The sequence below is a fragment of the Ctenopharyngodon idella genome, chromosome 7 (genome assembly GCF_019924925.1).
Source record: "Ctenopharyngodon idella isolate HZGC_01 chromosome 7, HZGC01, whole genome shotgun sequence".
Lineage (NCBI taxonomy): Eukaryota > Metazoa > Chordata > Actinopteri > Cypriniformes > Xenocyprididae > Ctenopharyngodon > Ctenopharyngodon idella.
In genome coordinates this window covers 2,661,398-2,681,404 of record NC_067226.1, presented here as the reverse complement: position 1 = coordinate 2,681,404, position 20,007 = coordinate 2,661,398, and the positions used below count along the sequence as shown (strand labels likewise).

The following is a 20,007-nucleotide window of genomic DNA, read 5'->3' as shown; positions in this document are numbered from 1 at the left end:
ACAGTCTACAGAACTACCACTTTCAAGCCCCTGAAAGGTAGTAAAGACATTGTTAAAGTAATCCACGTGACTCCAGCGGTTTAACCTCAATTTTATGAAGCGACCCGAGTGTGACGCAAACAACATACGGGAAGCACGCGCTCCAGACTGCTGTAAATGCGCTCAGGACCATTTGCAGAGGCTGTAGATTACAGGTAATAATGTTGTAAATAATGTTCAGTTTCTTGCACTGACCAATCGTTTTGCTTCAAAAGACCTCAATGTATCATTAGGAGCCACAGGTTTTAATGTTTTGCCTATATGTTTGTTTTGTTTTGTTTTTTTGACTCTTAATGCAGTAGCCATTGACTTGCATTATATGAATCACCATGGTTTCAGCAAAAAATCTTCTTTACTATTCTACTGAAGGTACCTACTACATCCTGGATGTCCTGAGGGTAAGGAAATTAACAGCAAATTTTCATTTTTGGGTGAACTATCCATTTAAGTCTGAAGAATGACATTGCTTTGAGCTCTGTGTCTGTCTGTGTGTGTCTGTGTGTGTGTGTGTCTGTGTCTGTGTCTGTGTGTGTGTGTGTGTGTGTGTGTGTGTGTGTGTGTGTGTTGACCTGTTACACAGCATTCCTATTCACAACATTTCCTCTGCAAACTGCTGTCACCCTCAACCAACTTAAGGGAAACCTATGCTTATATGTGCTATGATGTCATATCCTGTTAGCTGAATGAAATCTAGCTCGATGGCAGCTGGGAAACAGAATGGATCGGAAATAGAGCAGAGGATCTAAACTTAGAAGCCATACCAACACACGTCAGCACCTCGTACCAACAATAGCAGCACACTTTTTCTGTCAATGATGTAATAACACACCTACCGATCTACACAATTGTGTTTTTAAACTTACTGTACCAGACAGTTCAACAGTTACAACAAATACACGACAGATCAGGGGTGGCTGATATGACTAAAAATAATGAGTCATTTTATTCCACGATAATGGCATATATTCACAATATATTATTTCTTCTAGAATAAATGTTGTTACGTTACCAACATTGCAAATAAATACAATTAAACAGAACAAAGACACAAATGAAATAAACAGTAATTTAAGTTTTTTCAGGCAGAATGGGACAAAATTTAGTATTCAGGTAAGAAATGCTACAGAATTGAATAATTTAAGCAAATGTAAAATAAAACACTGCCTAGCCTTCACTGTATGAGTTAAATATAGATTAAAGCTACATGTATATTTTCATGTTGTTTCATTAACATAAGTGACATATACAGTAGTGTTGTCAAACATACCGGTACTACTGGTACCAAATAAATAAATAAATAAATAAAAGTTGACACTGAGCATTGAGCAGTTGAGCATTTCTGTAGTACTGGTAGTAGTATGGAGTACTGGGTATATTTAGTATGCGCTGATAGACGCTGCTTTCAGTCGCTCTGGTTTGTGTTTGAGTGCTCTCTGAGAGTCAAAGGTTTCTCTTTACAGTGTTGAGCACTGTAGCTAAACAAAATCAAATCTGTTGAGCGCGTGAATGTAATGGCCTATCAGAGGTGCTAGTCGGTTAAGTTAGTCAGAATGTTAACCATAGAAAGGATACTATGACAAAGATATCGCTTTCCTTATTCAAACTGATTTTTTCTCCCATGAATATATGATTGATCTGAAGAATGAAAGCTGTATCATATATTTGAATATTTATGCGAAATATCACACTCATAGCCATGCAAAATGACTATCTATATCAGATGAGCTGCAGCGTTGATTTTGTGTGAAAAGATTACACAAAAACTCTAATTTCACATACATTGTCTTTCAGTAATTCAAGCACTTTTCAAGTACCTTTTCATAAATATGGCTGTTTTCAAGGGTTTTCCAGGACTTAAAGTGCCCCTATTATGCCTTTTTTAAGGTTCCTAATATTGTTTTGGGAGTCTCCTACAACAGGTTTACATGCATACAAGGTCAAAAAACACTTTTGTTTTCCCATAATATACATTTAATTTCACCTCAGTTCTCAATGATTTGCAAACGATTCGTTAGAAGCAGTTTGAAGAATCAGTCTCTCTAAACCCCTCAGGGTCAGATGGTCCAATCCTTTGTGATTGGGTCGTTGTGAAACGGAAAGCCCAAAAAATGGCTATATGATTGTTTGACATTACAATGGGTGTTTACTGTTTACAGAGAGAATACTTCAACTAGTTAGCGCAGACTAGTGTGGACAGTGCGTGCATCTTAACATCCTATTACAATACAGATAGAGCTCCATACTGTAATAATAAAAAAAACAACGCAGAGGGAAAAAAACAGCTATGTTGTAAATTCCCACGTTAGCCGAGCACAAAGTTGAATAGCTGATTATGCATTACACTTTGTAAACAAAAGTCGTGCTTTATCCTCAATCGTTACTCCAAGTAATTAGACAGACAAGCTGCATTAATCGACACATTTTTTGACCATGTTGGACCAACATCTGAATAGCAGAACTACAGAAATGTGAGTTAGTCAGTTAGCAGGAGACATACAGACTAGGGTGTATTACACAACATAACATAAAGCTACGCATTTTGAATGATCGCTAGAAAATATAAACATCAATTATTAATCATACTTACAGGTTGAGATTCAGAAGAGCAAGCTGGTCCAAATAAACTGGTCATTGATCCATATTTTAAGACCAAGCGTTTTGTGAATCCTGCGTTAAACTCCCCGAGGTTTGAGAAGCAGTCGTCAGTAAAATGACGGGAACACAACAAAAGATTCTACTGCTGTGGTATTGTTGAAAAAAAATATATATAAAATAATTTTCCCTGGCGTCTGCGCGCGCAATAAGTGGGCGAGCAACATGCTAATGTTTCGTTTCGACATCACAACGAAACGGCTTGGGATTCGTTTTACAAACGACTCGTTTAATCGACTCTTACTTTTGAGAGACAATAACTTTATATACGGTGCACTTTCAGATTTAAAACTTGCAGGATGTTTTCATTCACTTAGAGTTATGTTACACACTACATGAAAGGTAATTTTCAAAAATCCATAATAGTGGCACTTTAAATTTCAAAAAGTCAAATTCAAGTACTTCAAGCTCTTTAAACACCTTGTACGACCCCTGATAAGAGATTCATTGTACAAGACAGCATTTGAGATTGTATTAAGACAGCATTTTTTTAATTTGAGTTTTCGCAAGAGTGCAGAATTCAGAGAGCTTGCGCTTTAGAGATTGACCCATTTATTACCCATTCACAATCTAAATACAAGCTTACTTCTTCATGCTGCTAAGTACACTGCAAAGTTTCTGGGCTGACAACCGTATTTAAATGAGTGACTGAATCAGAAACTGCGATGATTGACAGTTATAACCAACAAACGAGAGAAAATGGGAAAACCGTTCAACAGTTTTTGCTCTGGTACCAAAATTGTTACTGAGAACCACAAAATTTTACTGGTATTTGTACAGACTACTGAAATTTTGGTACCATGACAACCCTAGCAACATAGACAACAGCAGGAATATTAGACTGCTATCACTTTAAGATCTAATGCACAGATATATATTATACTATATATTATACAGTATTTTCACACATCCAATTTTCTCCCAAATGTTCATGTTCAAATAAGTAGTAACTGACCATGTGTCAACTGTATGTCAGAACAGCGTGGGAGTAAAATCACTTGAATGTTTAAAACGGAAAGGCTTAAAAGCACATGAAAATACATTGTGAACATATAACTGTCTGCAATAGAGACGATAATCCAAAATGTATACTTGTTGTCAAATTTCTACTGGTTTATCATGTCTACTGGTATATGGCCAACTTCAATGAGAGATTTAACAACACTAGGCCATATTATGATCTCAGTGGTGATCTCTGGGCCAAAAATGCAGATAATTAAAGAAGCATCTCCATATATGTGCTATAAATGGGAACAATTGAATAAGAATGTCATAAATAATTAAATTATAGGAATATAGGAAATTAATGTATAATTTATTGCATAAATCAGCTTACTTACTGCAGACTTACTGCAGCACAATAACTGCATTTCATGAGACATCTGCATGCTGGTACATTACAGGCAGTGAAAGCAAACACTGTCCTGGACAAAGTTTGGCCCTCAAGTCCTGCTTTATTGACCCTGGACTAGATCCTCCTCTGATGGCAAGGGCTGAACTCCATCTGGAGGTTCTAAGGTAACATTAGTAGCTCTAAAAGAGGAAATAATCTTAGTGCAGTACGCTGGCTAAACACTGAAATCTGATCACTGTCTAACAGAGGGAAGAGTTTGCAGCCATTGCAGTTCATGACTCTCAAATCACTGTCTAATGTCAGTGTGCTCAAAAAAAAACTTTCATTTGATTAACCTTTTTATGATTAATTTAAAGGAAATTTATTTGAAATATAGACATTTTCTTTAACCAAAATGAAGACCTGAAGTTAACCAACAAAGCACCTAATTATACAATTCTAGCATGGTCATTCTTAGCATACTTAAAGGGTTAGATCACCCAAAAATGGAATTTCTGTCATTAAGTACTCACCCTCATGTCGTTCCACACCCGTAAGACCTTCGTTCATCTTCGGAACACAAATTAAGATATTTGATGAAATCCGAGAGGTATATGACTCATCCATAGACAGCAATATAATCACGTCAACATGACTACAGTGGTTCAACCTTAATTTTATGAAGTGACGAGAATACTTTGTGTGCAAAAACGAAACAAAAAGGACTATATTCAACAATCTCTTCTCTTCCCTGTCATTATCCTTACGCAGTTGACGCAGTAAGCACAGTGAAGGCTTCCATGTTTACATCCGAATGCCGGCTCAGTATTGGCCAAAGCTGCACAAGCATGTGATGCTGACGCAGGAGCCGGCGGATAATGAGTCTGCTTTCTGACGTAGAACCTGGAAGCGCTGGACGTAAACAAAGTATGAGAATGACACAGAAGAGAAGATAGTTAAATAAAGTCCTTATTTTTGTTTTGTTTTTGCGCACAAAAAGTATTCTCGTCGCTTCATAAAATTAAGGTTGAACCATTGCAGTCACGTCGACTGTTTTAACAATGTCTTTAGTACCTTTCTAGACCTTGACCATGGTGGTTAAATTGCTGTCTATGGAGGCATCAGATACCTCTCAGGTTTCATCAAAAATATCTTGATTTGTGTTCCAAAGATGAACAAAGGTCTTAAGGGTGTGGAACGACATGAGGGTGAGTAATTAATGACAGGATTTTCATTTTTGGGTGAACTAACCCTTTAACACTGTTGTGTTGTTCAAATGGGAGTGAACTGTTCACATATGATTATTTGCTAAGCTTTAAGAAAACAGCAAGGCAAGAGATATTCAAAATCCCTTCTAATTCACCAGGATAAGCACAAAACAAGGTTATGGTGCTGTTCAGCCAAGACGAACTCGGTTGCAGTACGATGGTACAGTCAGTGATGGTATCAGATGGTAATTTTACATATATAATGGTACTGAATGATTACCATGTACCATGGTGGTCACTGGTCAGGGCTTAAAAATAAGGATGGAAAACACAAAAAACACATTCATTGATCTTGTACATCCATTTTTAAGCAGACTTTTGGTTGTCTGTGATATATTCTACATTGTTGCTGCTGTGACAGTAAAAGCATGTGAATCAATGTTCTGCATCGTATGCCATAATTTTTCCAGAAAAATTGTGTTTATGAATTTATGGCGTTTGCTTGCAGCAAGTTTTGTTTTTGGAAAGAAAAAGAAAAAAAGAAAAAAAGTATCTCAGTTTACACAAAATACTAAGCAGAACAACTGTTTTCAACATCGATAATAAGAAGAAATGTTCCTTGAGCACCAAATCAGCATATTAGAATGATTTCTGAAGGATCATGTGACACTGAAGACTGGAGAAATGGCTGCTGAAAATTCAGCTTTGCCATCACAGGAATAAGTTACATTTTAAAATATATCAACACAGAAAACAGTAATTTTAAGTTGTAATAATAGTTCACAATATTACTGTATATTTGTTTAAATAAATGCAGCCTTGGTGAGCATAACAGACCCCAAACATTTGAATGTTAAAAGACCCTAAAGACCCTTGGTTCTGGCAATAGCACAGATAAGAGAGAACACAGACGCATAGAAACATGTTAAACCAGAAGTATGTACCAGTAACGGCATGGCACAGCAAAACCTGAGGTCTTGTGGGAGGTGACAGAGACTGGGAGTGAAAGAAGAGAAAGGTAGCAGCAGTCTAGAAACTGTAAATTCCTCTGTGGGAATAAAGGCAGCAAGAGTGAGGGCAGAGACATGCCACATTGTAACAGCTTGGGACTAAGAGACAAATATACTCTTCATACCGAGACAGGCTAAGAAATTATTTGTCTAGCAGTGCAGTGCAAAAAGTAAAGCACTGAGCAACACAGAATGTTGCCCAACATCTAATTCAAACATGATGTCGCAAGTTTGCACACAGCAGAGCTCAAAACGTCAATCTTAAATTTCCAAAAAAAAAAACTGATTAGAGATCAGCTTTGTTCACACATTACCATGCAAAGGCACATTAATGTCAGAACTGAGAATAAAATTAAAGTTTCACCAAGAAACCTTCATCTAAAAACATGACAAATACATCTAAAATGTTGTACGCTCAAATGAGATGAAGACACCAGTCATATCAATGACACAGAAGAGGATGTTTTATTCTACACAGGGTGGTTGCCCCCTCATGGGGGTAGTAGTAGCCTTTTTTGGTTGTGGGTCACCAAAATGCCTGTGAATAGAATATTTCTAAACTTGCACTGCTAAAACTTCTAAAAGAGCACAGATGGTTTGAGCGAAACAAACAAAACAATTACTTAGTTTGCATGTCATTAAAATATTAGTTCACTTCTGAATGAAAATTTCCTGATAATTTAGTTAATCCCATGTCATCCAAGATGTTCATGTCTTTCTTTCTTCTGTTGAAAAGAAATTAAGGTTTTTGAGGAAAACATTCCAGGATTCTTCTCCATTTGGTGGACTTCAGTGGGGTTCACTGGGTGGAAGGTCCAAATTGCAGTTTCAGTGCAGCTTCAAAGGGCTCTACGCGATCCCAGATGAGGAATAAGGCTCTTATCTAGTGAAACGATCTGTCATTTTCTAAGAAAATAATAATAATTTATATACTTTTTAACCACAAACGCTCATCTTGCTCTAGCTCTGCGATCCGCACGCATGACGTAATCACGTTACAAAGGTCATGCGTGACATAGGCGGAAGTATTGATCCAGTGTCTACAAAGCAAACGTGCAAAGATTAAACCAAACACCCTTTACCAAAAAGGTAAAAACAATATTGGACGATTTTGAAGTTGGAGGAGAAATTTTTTTCGCCCACCGCGGTACTTCCGCCTACGTCACGCATAATCTTTCAACAAAATGTGTGGCGCATAGCAGAGCAGTGCAAGACAAGCATTTGTGGTTAAAAAGTATATTATTTTTTTTTTATTTTTTTTAAATGACCAATCGTTTAGCTAGACAAGGCCCTTATTCCTCGTCTGGGATCATGTAGAGCCCTTTGAAGCTGCACTGAAACTGCAATTTTATTCAATTAATACTATATGGAGAAGAATCCTGGAATGTTTTCCTCAAAAACCTTAATTTCTTTTCGACTGAAGAAGAAAGAAATGAACACCTTGGATGACATGGGGGTGAGTAAATTATCAGGAAATTCTCATTCAGAAGTGAACTAATCCTTTAATTTGCCTGTGCAGGCCATTACATTTTTTTTTAATTCAAATCAACTAAATAATAACAACAACAACAGGCAGTTTGATTGTCTTTGAGACCGAGGAAGCCATTAAGAGCTTATCATAGACCTAATCTAGTAAACCACCAAGTCCACTGTGGAGAGAAAAGGAAAAAATAATTTCAAACACTTCCCTAATACCAAACAAAAATGTAGACAAGAACATGCTTCAACCAAAAGCATTTCAGAGTTTTACAGTGGGGCCTGTAAGTAATCATGTGTGTGTGTGTGTGTGCGTGGGTGTGCTTGTTTTCATGATTTATGAGGACACAAATTTGTATAATGACATGGGTATTACACTGGTATTACGACGGTACACTGGTTTTTATAAGGATATTTCATGAGTCCTCATATTTAAAATAGCTTTAAAAACATACTAATAAACAATGTTTTATTAAAAATGTAAAAATGCAGAATGCTTTCTGTGATGGGTAGGTTTAGGGGTAGTGTAGGGGGATAGAATGTACAGTTTGTACAGTATAAAAACCATTACGCCTATGGAATGTCCTCACTAAGATAGCAAAATCACCCTGTGTGTGTGTGTGTGTGTGTGTGTGTGTGTGTGTGTGTGTGTGTGTGTGTGTGTGTGTGTGTGTGTAGTGACTCAGCTGGGTGTGGACCTGGCTGCACCTTTGTGGTGAGTTGGTCTCTGCTTTTCTGCTGAAGGTTCATGGCTGCAAAAAAACCACACAAAACTCTGCTCTGCTGTACCAGAGTGTTGCTGCTGTTATAAAACTCAACAGAATAAAGTAACACTGCAAATTCTAATACTACAAATCAAAGAAATGTCTCATGTCTGCCATTAAAGGGGACTTATTATGCAAAATTCACTTTTGCATGGTGTTTGGACATAAATGTGTGTTGGCAGTGTGAGTACACAACCACCCTATAATGATAAAAATCCAACCACTCCTTTTTTTTTATCCCCATAAATCATAAGCAGTGTCTCAGAACAAGACGTTTCCAGATCCCTGGCAATGTGACGTCACTTTAGCCACAGGCCCCACCCACGAATGTTGACAGACACTGCCTTTTTAACATAGAACCGCCCTGAGCAAGTTCACGGCGAGCTATACAGAGTCCGCCATTGCTGCACTGACAAGAATGTCTCCCAAGTGTTTTAGGTGTTCTGTAGCTGGATGGATTAATCCACATAGCTCTCTCCATTTACTCCCGAAGTCTGAGCCACTGAAGACGAGGTGGATTCATTTTGTTTTTGAAGAAAACTCCCTCAACTCTACCAAAATTTGTCTGCGCGAATCATTTCACACCGGACTGCTTTGTGAACGAATGTCAATACAAAGGGACAATACAAAACATACAATCTCCAGAGTGATACTGGATACGGCAGTAATGAAGGTGAGAGCACTTTATTACAGTTCATCGGAGTTGATTTACGGATATAAAGTTTACCAGTTTATTAAGCACCACCCGAAAAGGCATAAGGTCTTTATATGTTTGTTTACTGTTAGTTGTAACGAGTGTTTCTGTGTACTTCGATATGTTTGTTGTTGATAATGCGAGAGAGAGAGAGCGAGAGAGAGAGAGCGAGAGAGCGAGAGAGAGAGAGAGAGAGAGAGAGAGAGAGAGAGAGAGAGAGAGGGGGTTTATGGATAATATTTTAATGCACACTTGCACTGTGTTTTAAGCTCTTACAGTGATTTTCTAGAGTGAAAACGGTCACTTCATATTTTGTGTGCAGTACAATAAACATTATAAAACTCATCAGTAAACATGCTTGTACTAATAGTGGATAAAAACAATACAATATAAGTTATAACCATAATTAAACGAAACTATACCTGTTCTATCTCCATGCAGCATATATTTGCAGTTTATGACATTATAGTACGTCCTGACTGACTCCTGACACCGGAGAACGAGCTCTTGAAGCTTAGGCCGAACGCAGCAGCTCATTTGCATTTAAAGGGCACACACTGAAACGGCGCATTTTTGCTCAACCCGAAAAAGTTGCAATTTTAACATGTTATAAAAAATTATCTGTGGGGTATTTTGAGCTAAAACTTTACATACACACTCTGGGGACATCAGAGACTTATTTTACATCTTGTAAAAGGGGGCATAATAGGTCCCCTTTAAGGGTTTTCGTAACTTAAGGAGTTCCTTGCAAACACCTGCAGACATCTCCCTCTGTCCTGGCGCCCTGAAGGTGGAGGTCCGCAAATTATTTCCTTCATAATCAAGTGTATTGTTTGCAGGTTAAGTGTGATTGCAGTTCCGTTGTAAAGGTCATAAGTTACCGATCTAAAGTTTCCCCACTGTTCAGCAAGTACATGGAACAAAATGGAGAAGATGGTGGTTCGTGGAATGACTGCCCACCTCCAACTGTGCCCACTGTGTGGGCTTTTGTGCTTCCAGATTGGTTAAAATGTATGACTATGGCAACCTTCACTATTAATATTATACTTTTTGTTCTATTCCTAATCCCTAACCCCCTGTATTTAACTTTCATGCTCACCATTGTGTTATGCACATTAATGAAATCTCAACTTATGTGGCTTGTTAAGGACAGGTAAGCTTTTACTGTTGTAAGCAAGATATAACTTACTTTTATTTTTTTTTTTGCTTGATGGATGGTAGACTCACAAAGTGAGACCCAGGTCATGTTTAGGAACCAGAACATGTAGACTTAGGGACTATTCACACAGAACGTGTTTTCGCTGTTAAAAACGTGTGATGCAGGTCAGTGGAATGAAAAAAAAAAAAAAAAGCAAGCTCGAGTCACGTTTTTTAAAAGTTGAGCTTCTTTTAACTTGAGTGCCACATTTTTAGAACGCTGAGTCATGTGCAAGACGCTGCTAAATATGCAAGAAACGAGTTCAATGGTCAAACACATCCGTCTATGCAGGTTTGCATAGAAAAGTAAGTCTAGCTCATTACATTGTTTCATGTGTAATAAAACACTTTGAATCGCTTTACTGAAAATTATTTCACAATATTTTAATTGATTTTAATGTAAATGGAAATCCTATGAAACGTTGAAACAGTTCTTTGCCTCTGTTCTTTAAAAAAATCCATCTTTGAGAAATGTTACTACACAATAATTGGCTAAAGTGCTCTAAAGTGTTTGTTTGAAATTCCTCAGGTTGATGCAGGAGAGAACCCAAAATATTTACAACATTCCTCTTGCCATAACTGGAACAAAGAACCATGTTTCCAAAGCTGCAGTCCTCTCTTCCTTTTTGAAGTGGTAATCACTGTACAGGGGTCAAGACAACAACTGCCCACACAGAGTCCAGGAGAGCAAGGACATTGATTGAAGACAGAGATTATTCACAAAACATATAAACCAAAAGAAGAGAGATTAGATGAGACAGACAGACAGAGAAAAAGAGTTTGTGATAGCTGAGAAGGTATTTGCAAGAACAAGCAGTCAAGTGTCTAGCATTCAAGTCACTGTGCCCAGCATGTGACAAGAAACCTGACTACTCATTCCTGGTACTCCGAGATGCACACAAACACACACTGTTTAACTCATGTCTGATAGTCAAGAAAGACTAAATTTTACCTCTCTAGTTTTTCTTACATTTGAGCTCTAAGGGCCACATACACACACTGCAGTTTAATACTGTCATCATCACTCCTTTTCTGAGTGCTTTATGTTATATAGCCTACTTGGGAGTACTGAATTGTTACTGAATTTTGAACATTCAGGGTCTATTAATTTAAAGAAATTAAATTATTAAAGGATTAAAAGAAGGAGGGATTTATGGGAATAAAAACGAAATTAGAACGGTAAAAAGTTCTAGGTCTAATTGTAGCCTATTGTTAAATAATCCATTCAAAAACATTTTATTTAAAAATATTTGTTGCAAGCAGGGCGGGGCCAAGTGCCGTGGGAACGGAGCGAGGTTAATGAATGTCACCTGCACACCACACCGGCCTCGAGTCTCACAGAGGGAGAGTGACGACAGTGAAGGACGAGAGAGGCCTGTACTATTTAGGTTGTTCTATTATGTTTTTATGCAGCAGTCGTCTGTGAGGGGCTGCCTTTTTTACTTTCGTTTTGTTGTTTATTTTATAATTCAAAGTTACTTTGAACATTCGTCAGTTTCCACCTCCTTCACTGGAATGCGCTGTCAAAGAGCTCTCACCGCTGTGGAACATCTGAGCATGTGCCATCCAACTGAGCAGAGTTTACCACCATGGAGGCTTGAGGCGGTGGGCTGGAGTGATTTGCCGGGGGGACGTTCTAACTCACTGCCATCCGCCTGGGTTGTGGAGGGGTGGCTGCCGTCTGAGAGGGAGGAAAGGAGTCGGCGCCATTTAGCTGAGGCCAGAGCCTGATGCCATCCGCAATGATGCCATCCACCATGATGGGGGACTCGCAAGGAATGGGGGACTCGTTGTCGACTGCCCGATTGCAGAGGTGCCGTCGCCTTCCACCAGGCATTGGAGGACCTAGAGTGGCGTCCACCGAGGGATATCCAGCGACATCACTAGGCATCGTGGATGAGTTCACCCAGCTGGTGGTGGACCGAATGGCAGTGCAGGAACCAGACCAAGAAAATTTTTCTCCTGTCTCTCCTCAACCTTCAGTCTCCTTTTCTCTCGCCTCATCTGTCCTTACCCCCAGGTGTTGCAGCCACCATGACAGGGGGTGGTGGAGTAGAGCACAGTCTAAAGGGTATTGTCCGGCCTGCGTGGGGCGATGGGGGTATGTGGCAAACAGTGTGGGGCCGAGAGCTGTGGGAACAGAGCGAGGACAGTGGCGCGATTTCTAATGAGCGTTATCTGCATGTCACACCAGTTTCGAGTCTAACGGAGCTCCAGGAGGATAAAATGAGGAGTGACAACAGTGAAGGAAGAGAAAGGACCAGGCCTAAACTATTTATATTGTTTTTTTATTATTATTTTATGCGGCAGTTGTCCATGAGGGGCTGCCGCTTTACTTTCGTTTTGTTGTTTGTTTATTTTATATTTAAAGTTACTTGTTCACCGGTTCCCGCCCCCTCCTTCCCTTATCAACAAACCCTGCTACAATATTTATTTAAAAATATGGACACATTTGCTCTTATTTGAATGTCTAATCTGTTTCATGGATCATGTAAATTATAGCATGTTTTCAATTAAAAATGGCAAAATTCCATAAAAAACAAGTAGTTTGCATCACTGTATATTACTGTAGGTTGTTGAACATTTGAACTTTCATAAAATAGTTGTCAAATACTAAATGTTTAGCTACTTATATCTTACTATGCACTCTTACACTTTAAAATCTAAAGCGATGCATTGGAATTCCCACTCATCTCCAGTGAAGTCTCATGTATACTTCATTTAGCCAAGGCTGCAAAGCCGACTCCTGGTTACAAATATGGTAGAACCATCACTTCTACCACTAAAGATATCTTTATAAATAATCTTTCTGATCACTTTCATCTCCTCAGCATACCAGATAGATTAGAAGAACTTGATGTTGCAACAGAAACTATTGACTCAGACACAGTTGCGCCTTTGCGCTTAAAAAAAAGATTAAAGAAGATAGTCCAACACCATGGTACTAGTACACTCGGAGAAAAATGCAGCGTAGCTGGAAGAATACAAAACTACAGGTTTTTCGCATTTCGTGGAGAGAGAGCGTGATTGGGACTGGTCAAATATGAAGCACAAGCTGTTTCCCTCATGTTACTTGCAAAATGTCTGATTTTACAACATTGGAAGCCTGAAGCAGTACCTACGTTTGATATGTGGATCACGGACTTGGGAAAGATTTTGCATTTGGAAAGGATTCTTTTTATTAAGGAAAGGAAAGAGCATGTCTTTTTGAGCATGTGGGAGTCATTTACTAATTTGATGGGCAAATCTGTGGATTGTGCTAGTGCATCACAGTTGCTGTAATGTTTTTACTCAGATATCTTTTGTTGTTGTCATTGTTTGTTTGTTTAATTGTTTGATTTGTTTTGTTTGTTTTATTGTCCCTGTCATGTTAGTGTGTAACCACCATATGTAAGGAATGGCATTATGAAAAAAATTTATAAAATGGGAAAAAAAAACTGCTACATCTGATTATTTTTCAACCCTCTAAGAAGAAGTGTCTTTCTTCTGTTGAACACAAAAGAAGATATCTTAAAGAATCTTTTTTATTGGTAATCAAGTAGCTGACAGTAGCCATTGACTTCCATAGTAGGAAAAAAAAATACTATGGAAGTCAATGACTACTGTCTGGTTACCAACATTCTTTAAAACATCTTTTGTGTTCAGCAGAAGAAAGAAACTCATACTGGTTTGGAACTTTAGGGTTAGTAAGTGATGACAAAATGTTCATTGGAAGTAGCAACAGATCTTCTGTATTGTGATATAACAAATTATTGTGTAAAATCTAGTTTGAGGACTTGTTTCTATTCATCACTTGATGGAATATAATTTGAATGGAATAGGATGGAGGCAGAGCTGAACGTGAGCTTACGGTCGATTGTTACGAAGGCCCGGGATTAAGTGGACTAAAGATTAAGTTACCAAATTTCATATAAAAATTACAAGTTTACAAAAAAAAAAAAAAAAAGAATCATATGAATGGATAAATCGTTCACAATAAGATCAATTACATGCATTTAGAAAATAGATTTCAATTTCATGCTGACATTAAAACTTCTAGATACCCTGGAAAGGATGAGCAGACCAAGGAAAGGCAGAGTGATATTTTTTTTCCTTCTGTGCGTGAATTATGCTACAGGGCTTAGGAATGCCATCACAAGTCCTGACATGTATGCATATTATGAAAGAGCCAATCACTTCTTCTATGCAGCAATAAAAACGACTTGAACAGCACTACATAACATACTGCAGTGGCATGTATCATAAAGCAATTTAAAATACTAGCCATAACCAGTCCATTTACCTAAAGAGACTGACCGAAATAATCAAGTAATTATAGTTTGAGTTGGGCAGGAGTGGAGGCAGCACAGTCTGGGGAAACTGACTCACCAAGACAGACCAGCCCAGGCTCACTCAGCGTTCTCGCTCTCTCACACACACACACAATTTCAGACCCAGAGCCCCAGAAGTCTTGTTAGAAGCTTCTTCACAGAAGGCCAAATATAGTTTTCTCACACAGTTAAGAGAGTCAGCTCATTTAAATACTATGTACAAGCTTCTGCAATTGTGCACATTGGAAAAGAAAACATGTTGCATTAGACATCAACTAGATCACATGGATACAATATAACACAGACAACCCATGGTACAAATTCTGATACCAACATACGCTGTATCTACTAACAAAACACACACTGTTCTTATGAAAGCAAGTCACATTCGCTGACAGCTGTGCCACAAAAAGCAGAAAATTCAGTCTTTAGAAAGAGGTACTAAATTAGAGATATGAGGATGTTAAACCTGCTTACGTCAACAGAATAAAGGTAAAACTCTATCAGCTGCATCTGAGCTTAAAATGAGAAGCATTTAAAAAAAATGGCAAAAAAAGAGTTCACACAGACATCTAAATTAAGGGGAGAAGGAAAAAAAGACAGAGTAGATAAGGATGTTAAGGAGCCAGGAAGTCAATCTCAGGAACCCATTAAAAGAAATCTTGTCATCGATTGGCTTGTTTACATTTTATTGAGCCTTGTCTCGTAATGTGTTGTATCATCCATTATAAAACATCTAAAAGCACATCAGAAAGTGAGAGGCCTTCCACTGTCCTTAAATTAGCACTTTAAGGAAACAGATAGAAGAACACACAGTCCATTAGCTCTGCACAGTCATTTAGCTAGCCAAAGTTAGGGAAGCATGCTTTACTACACAACCTGACCTCACAATATCATATGATGCATGGGAAGTCTCTGCACTGACGTCTTCCTAATGTGCAGTGCAACAGTGCAGTAGAGAGTTGTATACGTTGGATTAACATGGATTAAAAAAAGACCTGGGCCCAGGTGTTCAAAAGTAATCTGATCAGATTTCAGATACCAGATTGAATCAGATCTTGAACATGGGTGGAAAAATGATTCTGAAATCTGATTAGATCACGTAATCCAAGCTTGGTTTTGTTGGATCAAACCTTCAGTATGTGTTGTTAAAAACTTTTTAGTAGGATTGGGATAACTTTGATCCAAAAAAAATCAGGAGTATCCTGATCCTGATTTCGGGAACAAAATGTAATGAATCTTTAAAATTGGTCAAATAATACAATGTTAGAATCATACATATTTATTTATATTTTGTAAAGTGTTTAAGTGATAAAGTAGATAAAGTAGACATTAGGCTAATTATTATGTCTTTAAGTACAGAACAGGGGGAAAAAAAGAATAAAATAATCCCTCAAACAGCTGCCAATATCAAATAAAACTTTATCAGCTTTTAACACTCTATATTAATTACAATGACATAATAATCAGAGGTGAACCAGTAATAAGCAGTTTCTAAATATGCATCCCTTATTGCATGTATATTTGTTTGTTTATTTGTGTTGAAACAATTAGGGGTTCAAGCGTGAAGCACTGAAACCCTATTGTAATTGTTAAAATTTCTAAGGATCAGCATTCTCCCCTAAAAGTGATCAGGCAGACCAAACCATAAGACACAGAGACTTGAAACTTTGGGGGCTGGTAGTACTCACACCTGGTAGTACTCTCACCCTGATCGGCCTGTCGGGGGCGCTACAGCGGTGAAAAGTAGACGTAGACGTAGGCTCAAGTATCTTATATCGTTGGAATCCTTGACTCAAGATGGACAAGATGTATGCCTCGGATTCGCTCATCGTTTTGGTGAAATGTTCGGGTATTTTGGATTTTTTGAAAAACCTACTTTTGCGAACTAGTCCTAGGTTTCTGAACCAAACCAGTGCAGCGAGATTCTCTGGAGTCTGATTGTCAATAATAGTTATCAAAAAAAAAGTTGAAATTCCGATTCACGGTCCCTAAGGCAGCCAAAACGTTCGAAGTGGGTGGAGCCACTTTTACTTTAAATGGCTATAACTCGTAAACGGAATGAGATATTTTCACCAAACTCAGCACACCTATGTAAGAGCTTATTCTATTTTCGCGTGAAAAAGGTCATGGCGACTGGCCACTTAGTGGTGCTATAACAGCAAAAAAACATGAAAACAGCTATAACTACTTCACCGTTAGTCCGAATGACTTGATAATCGGCATGCAGTGTCTTTGTCCGAGGTGCCACAACTGTTTAAAAAACATGTCCGCCATCGGCCACTAACATTTGAACAGCTATCAGACAAGGTTACCGGAGGTGGATCGGAATGAAACTCGCTGGGCCACCGAGGGTCGCCTTCATGTTTTTCACGTGGGTAAAGGATTGTGTATCACATGTTTTTTTTTTGCGCACGCCCACGACATTCATACCACATGGCAGAACCCCACATTCTGAGCAACTTTGCCTCTAGGACCGCCACTGTCCACAGACTCATTTATTAAATATTGGAGATTATTTCAAAAACCAACTTTGGCGAGCTAGTCCCAGGTTTTTGGCTCAACCTCCATAAAACCACTGTGGCAGAATTCTTGGGACTCTCTAGGTCAATACTTGTCAAAAAAAATTCAGCTTTTTGGATAGCTATGGCAGGGTCATTTAAAAAAAACAGGCATGGCCAAAGTCTACCCAAAAGCCTATCATTCCTAAACAAAGACTCAAAATTTCGCATCATTACGTGAGCACAAGCGGCACATGATTCTAAAGAAGCATGCATACTTTTATGGAGATCGTCCATAGCTGGGACTATAACTGTTAAAAAGCTTTAAAAACCATGTATTTCCAAAGTAAATTGCCTGTATTGGCTGTAAATGGTCTTTTCTATCTATGATTGAGATGGTTACAGGCTTGCTAAATGAAACATAATACCTTTTTACACATGCGCTTAAAGGCCTTAAAAGCGCTTTAACCCCGATAATTGCTGCTTGCAGCTATATTCTTTCAATGTTTTTGCATTCTCTCACAAATGTTTTTTTTTTTTGTCTAAAATTTTTTTTCCCCATCTCATATTTTTTCCATTACCAAATTAAAGGAATTTACAAATGAAAGGGGACGTTTGCATCGTTTTTGTGCCGTTTTCTTTCTCTTCAAATAAAAACACTTAAAGTGACTCCACATTGACTATTCTAACTGTTGTTCTTTACATAACTAGTAGCTGTGATATGTGATCCCATTTAGAGCACTGGTAATCCCGATTTGGTAATCGGAAAAAGTGTGTATCTGGATCTGGGTTATCCAATCCGATTTTGCTGTGAAAAACTAGCACAAAAGTAAGATGATCCTGATCCTGGATAGAAAAACCTTGGATTTCCAATAACTATAATGGGTCTTAATTTTCTTTTAAAAAATTCTTTAAAATAAAACAAATTTCTTTGGATTCTTCCATGACTGAACATTTCCTAGCAATATGAAATATCCAGCAAAGACAGTGTTTGTTTTTGCCATTGGATTGGATCATAGAGTCAGCATGATATGAAAATTCACCCTATCTATTTTGTAAATATATCTTATTGTGAACGATTCAACCATGCATGGTTTCATCATCTTCTTTTCAGCTTGTAATGTTTAATCAAAATCATAACATAGGTGAAACAACAGACTTCTCTCTGATGGTGAATTTAGTTCACTTAAACGCATCCTTTTTCTTACAAGCGACTGCAAGCTCGCATTCAGATCCGTTTTCATCCAATTAACAACCGATTATTTTTTTTAACTTAATTTTACCAGGAAGTCCTATTGCGATCAAATGATCTCTTTTACAAGAGAGATCACAAGATCTCGAACTGTCTTGTCTTGTGGGACTCGTGTAAAAGAACCATATACAATGATATACAATCACACACAATGAGGTTCAATATTATAATTAAACATATTAAGGGAAGCCAGGCTGTGCTTGCAATGTCACAATATTCTGTAAATCAAAGTCCCACCAGAGAGTGTGAGAATATGAAGCCATTACCAATGGCACCACACCGCCCTGCTAGCACCAAAATTAGCATCACACAGTTCCACTATCTAAACAACACAAACTGGCCACCAAGTAACAGGAAATGGATTCAATTAGTGATTGGTACTTGTATCCTATCAACATAGTTGACATGCAGGTTAACTATGAGGCAAGCAAGTGGAAAAAGCACCCTTAAATTTACTGTGCACATTATGCTCTCTACATTCTGTGTACTTGCTCAGGATATTGTGAATCTTACGCCTAACTGTCATTAAAATAATTCACTACAGAGCTTAACCATAAACTGCTTTAGTTCAGTCATAACAGATGTCATACTGGTAGGTAAGGTTAAAAATAACCGAATGAGAATAAATATACACAATGAAATATAAATTAAAGCTGAAGCAACTAACCTAAAACACTACTGGATTGTTGATTTCATTTAACACATCCTTTTCTAAAATGTCAACAACTTCTGAGAGAGAATTGCTGACCTTTAACTTAAGGTATGTAACTGTGGTTTGTAAATTTAGCTCAAGCTGGTTAAAAGGTTGGGGGAAATGAATTAAAAGTTGCTTATGAAGAACAGATTCAGTCACCAAATGAACATAGTTATTTCTTGTGGAGTACAAACTATGTTCATTTGGTGACTGAATCTGTTCTTCATAAGCAACTTTTAACTCATTTAACCCATAACTATTAATGTCCATTCAAAACAAATGTGTCATCAAGTTGTGACGCAGAAATACATTTTAAGAAAGAGTAAAATGCCAATGTTTTGAGGAGAAGTTAAAAGCCTGGGTTACTTCCTTAAATACAATGGACAGCAACAACAGAACACAGTGTAAACGTTTCTTTTGGTTTGTTTTCAAATAAAGAGTATTATTCATTATACTCCAGTATCCGCCTGCTCTCTCCGGGAGTCCTGCAGGGAGCCATGTGAGAGGAATACTAACTAAAACTTTCTCTAAACCGCTACTGAGCACCTACTTTCCCAGCCTCACAACTTGAATGGAAGATTTCCTGGCAAGTCTTTAAAGTGAGAAGTTGAAGGAACAAGGAGAACAGGCTCTCCGGGCACCTTTGAACCAAAATGTCACATTAACCCCCGAGCCCGGTAGCCTCCTGTACGGTTAATGCAGACTTACCGGAGCGTCGGTCCAATGCAGTTAGTGTCTGTGCTCTCAATCTCACGCAGGATTCGCTCGTGCTCTGCCGCTGTCTCCGCGCTCGCCATCTTCCATATCCTCGCGACGCGCTCTAGAAAACACAGCGCCCAGGGTGAGAGAGGGGGGAAAATACTGGAGCTTTTACTTC

The 20,007-nt window shown here is 38.2% G+C and overlaps 1 protein-coding gene across 2 annotated transcripts in view; it reads right to left on the bottom strand.

The window, feature by feature from the left end:
• Window positions 1-20,002, bottom strand: part of exoc6b (exocyst complex component 6B) — a 111,789-nt gene extending 91,787 nt beyond the window's left edge. For both annotated transcript variants that reach the window (XM_051898696.1, XM_051898697.1), the window contains exon 1: window positions 19,839-20,002. In XM_051898696.1, coding sequence (XP_051754656.1) covers window positions 19,839-19,927 — 89 coding nt within the window. In that variant the 5' untranslated portion in view covers window positions 19,928-20,002. The remainder of the gene's footprint in view (window positions 1-19,838) is intronic.
• Window positions 20,003-20,007: the final 5 nt, after the last annotated feature.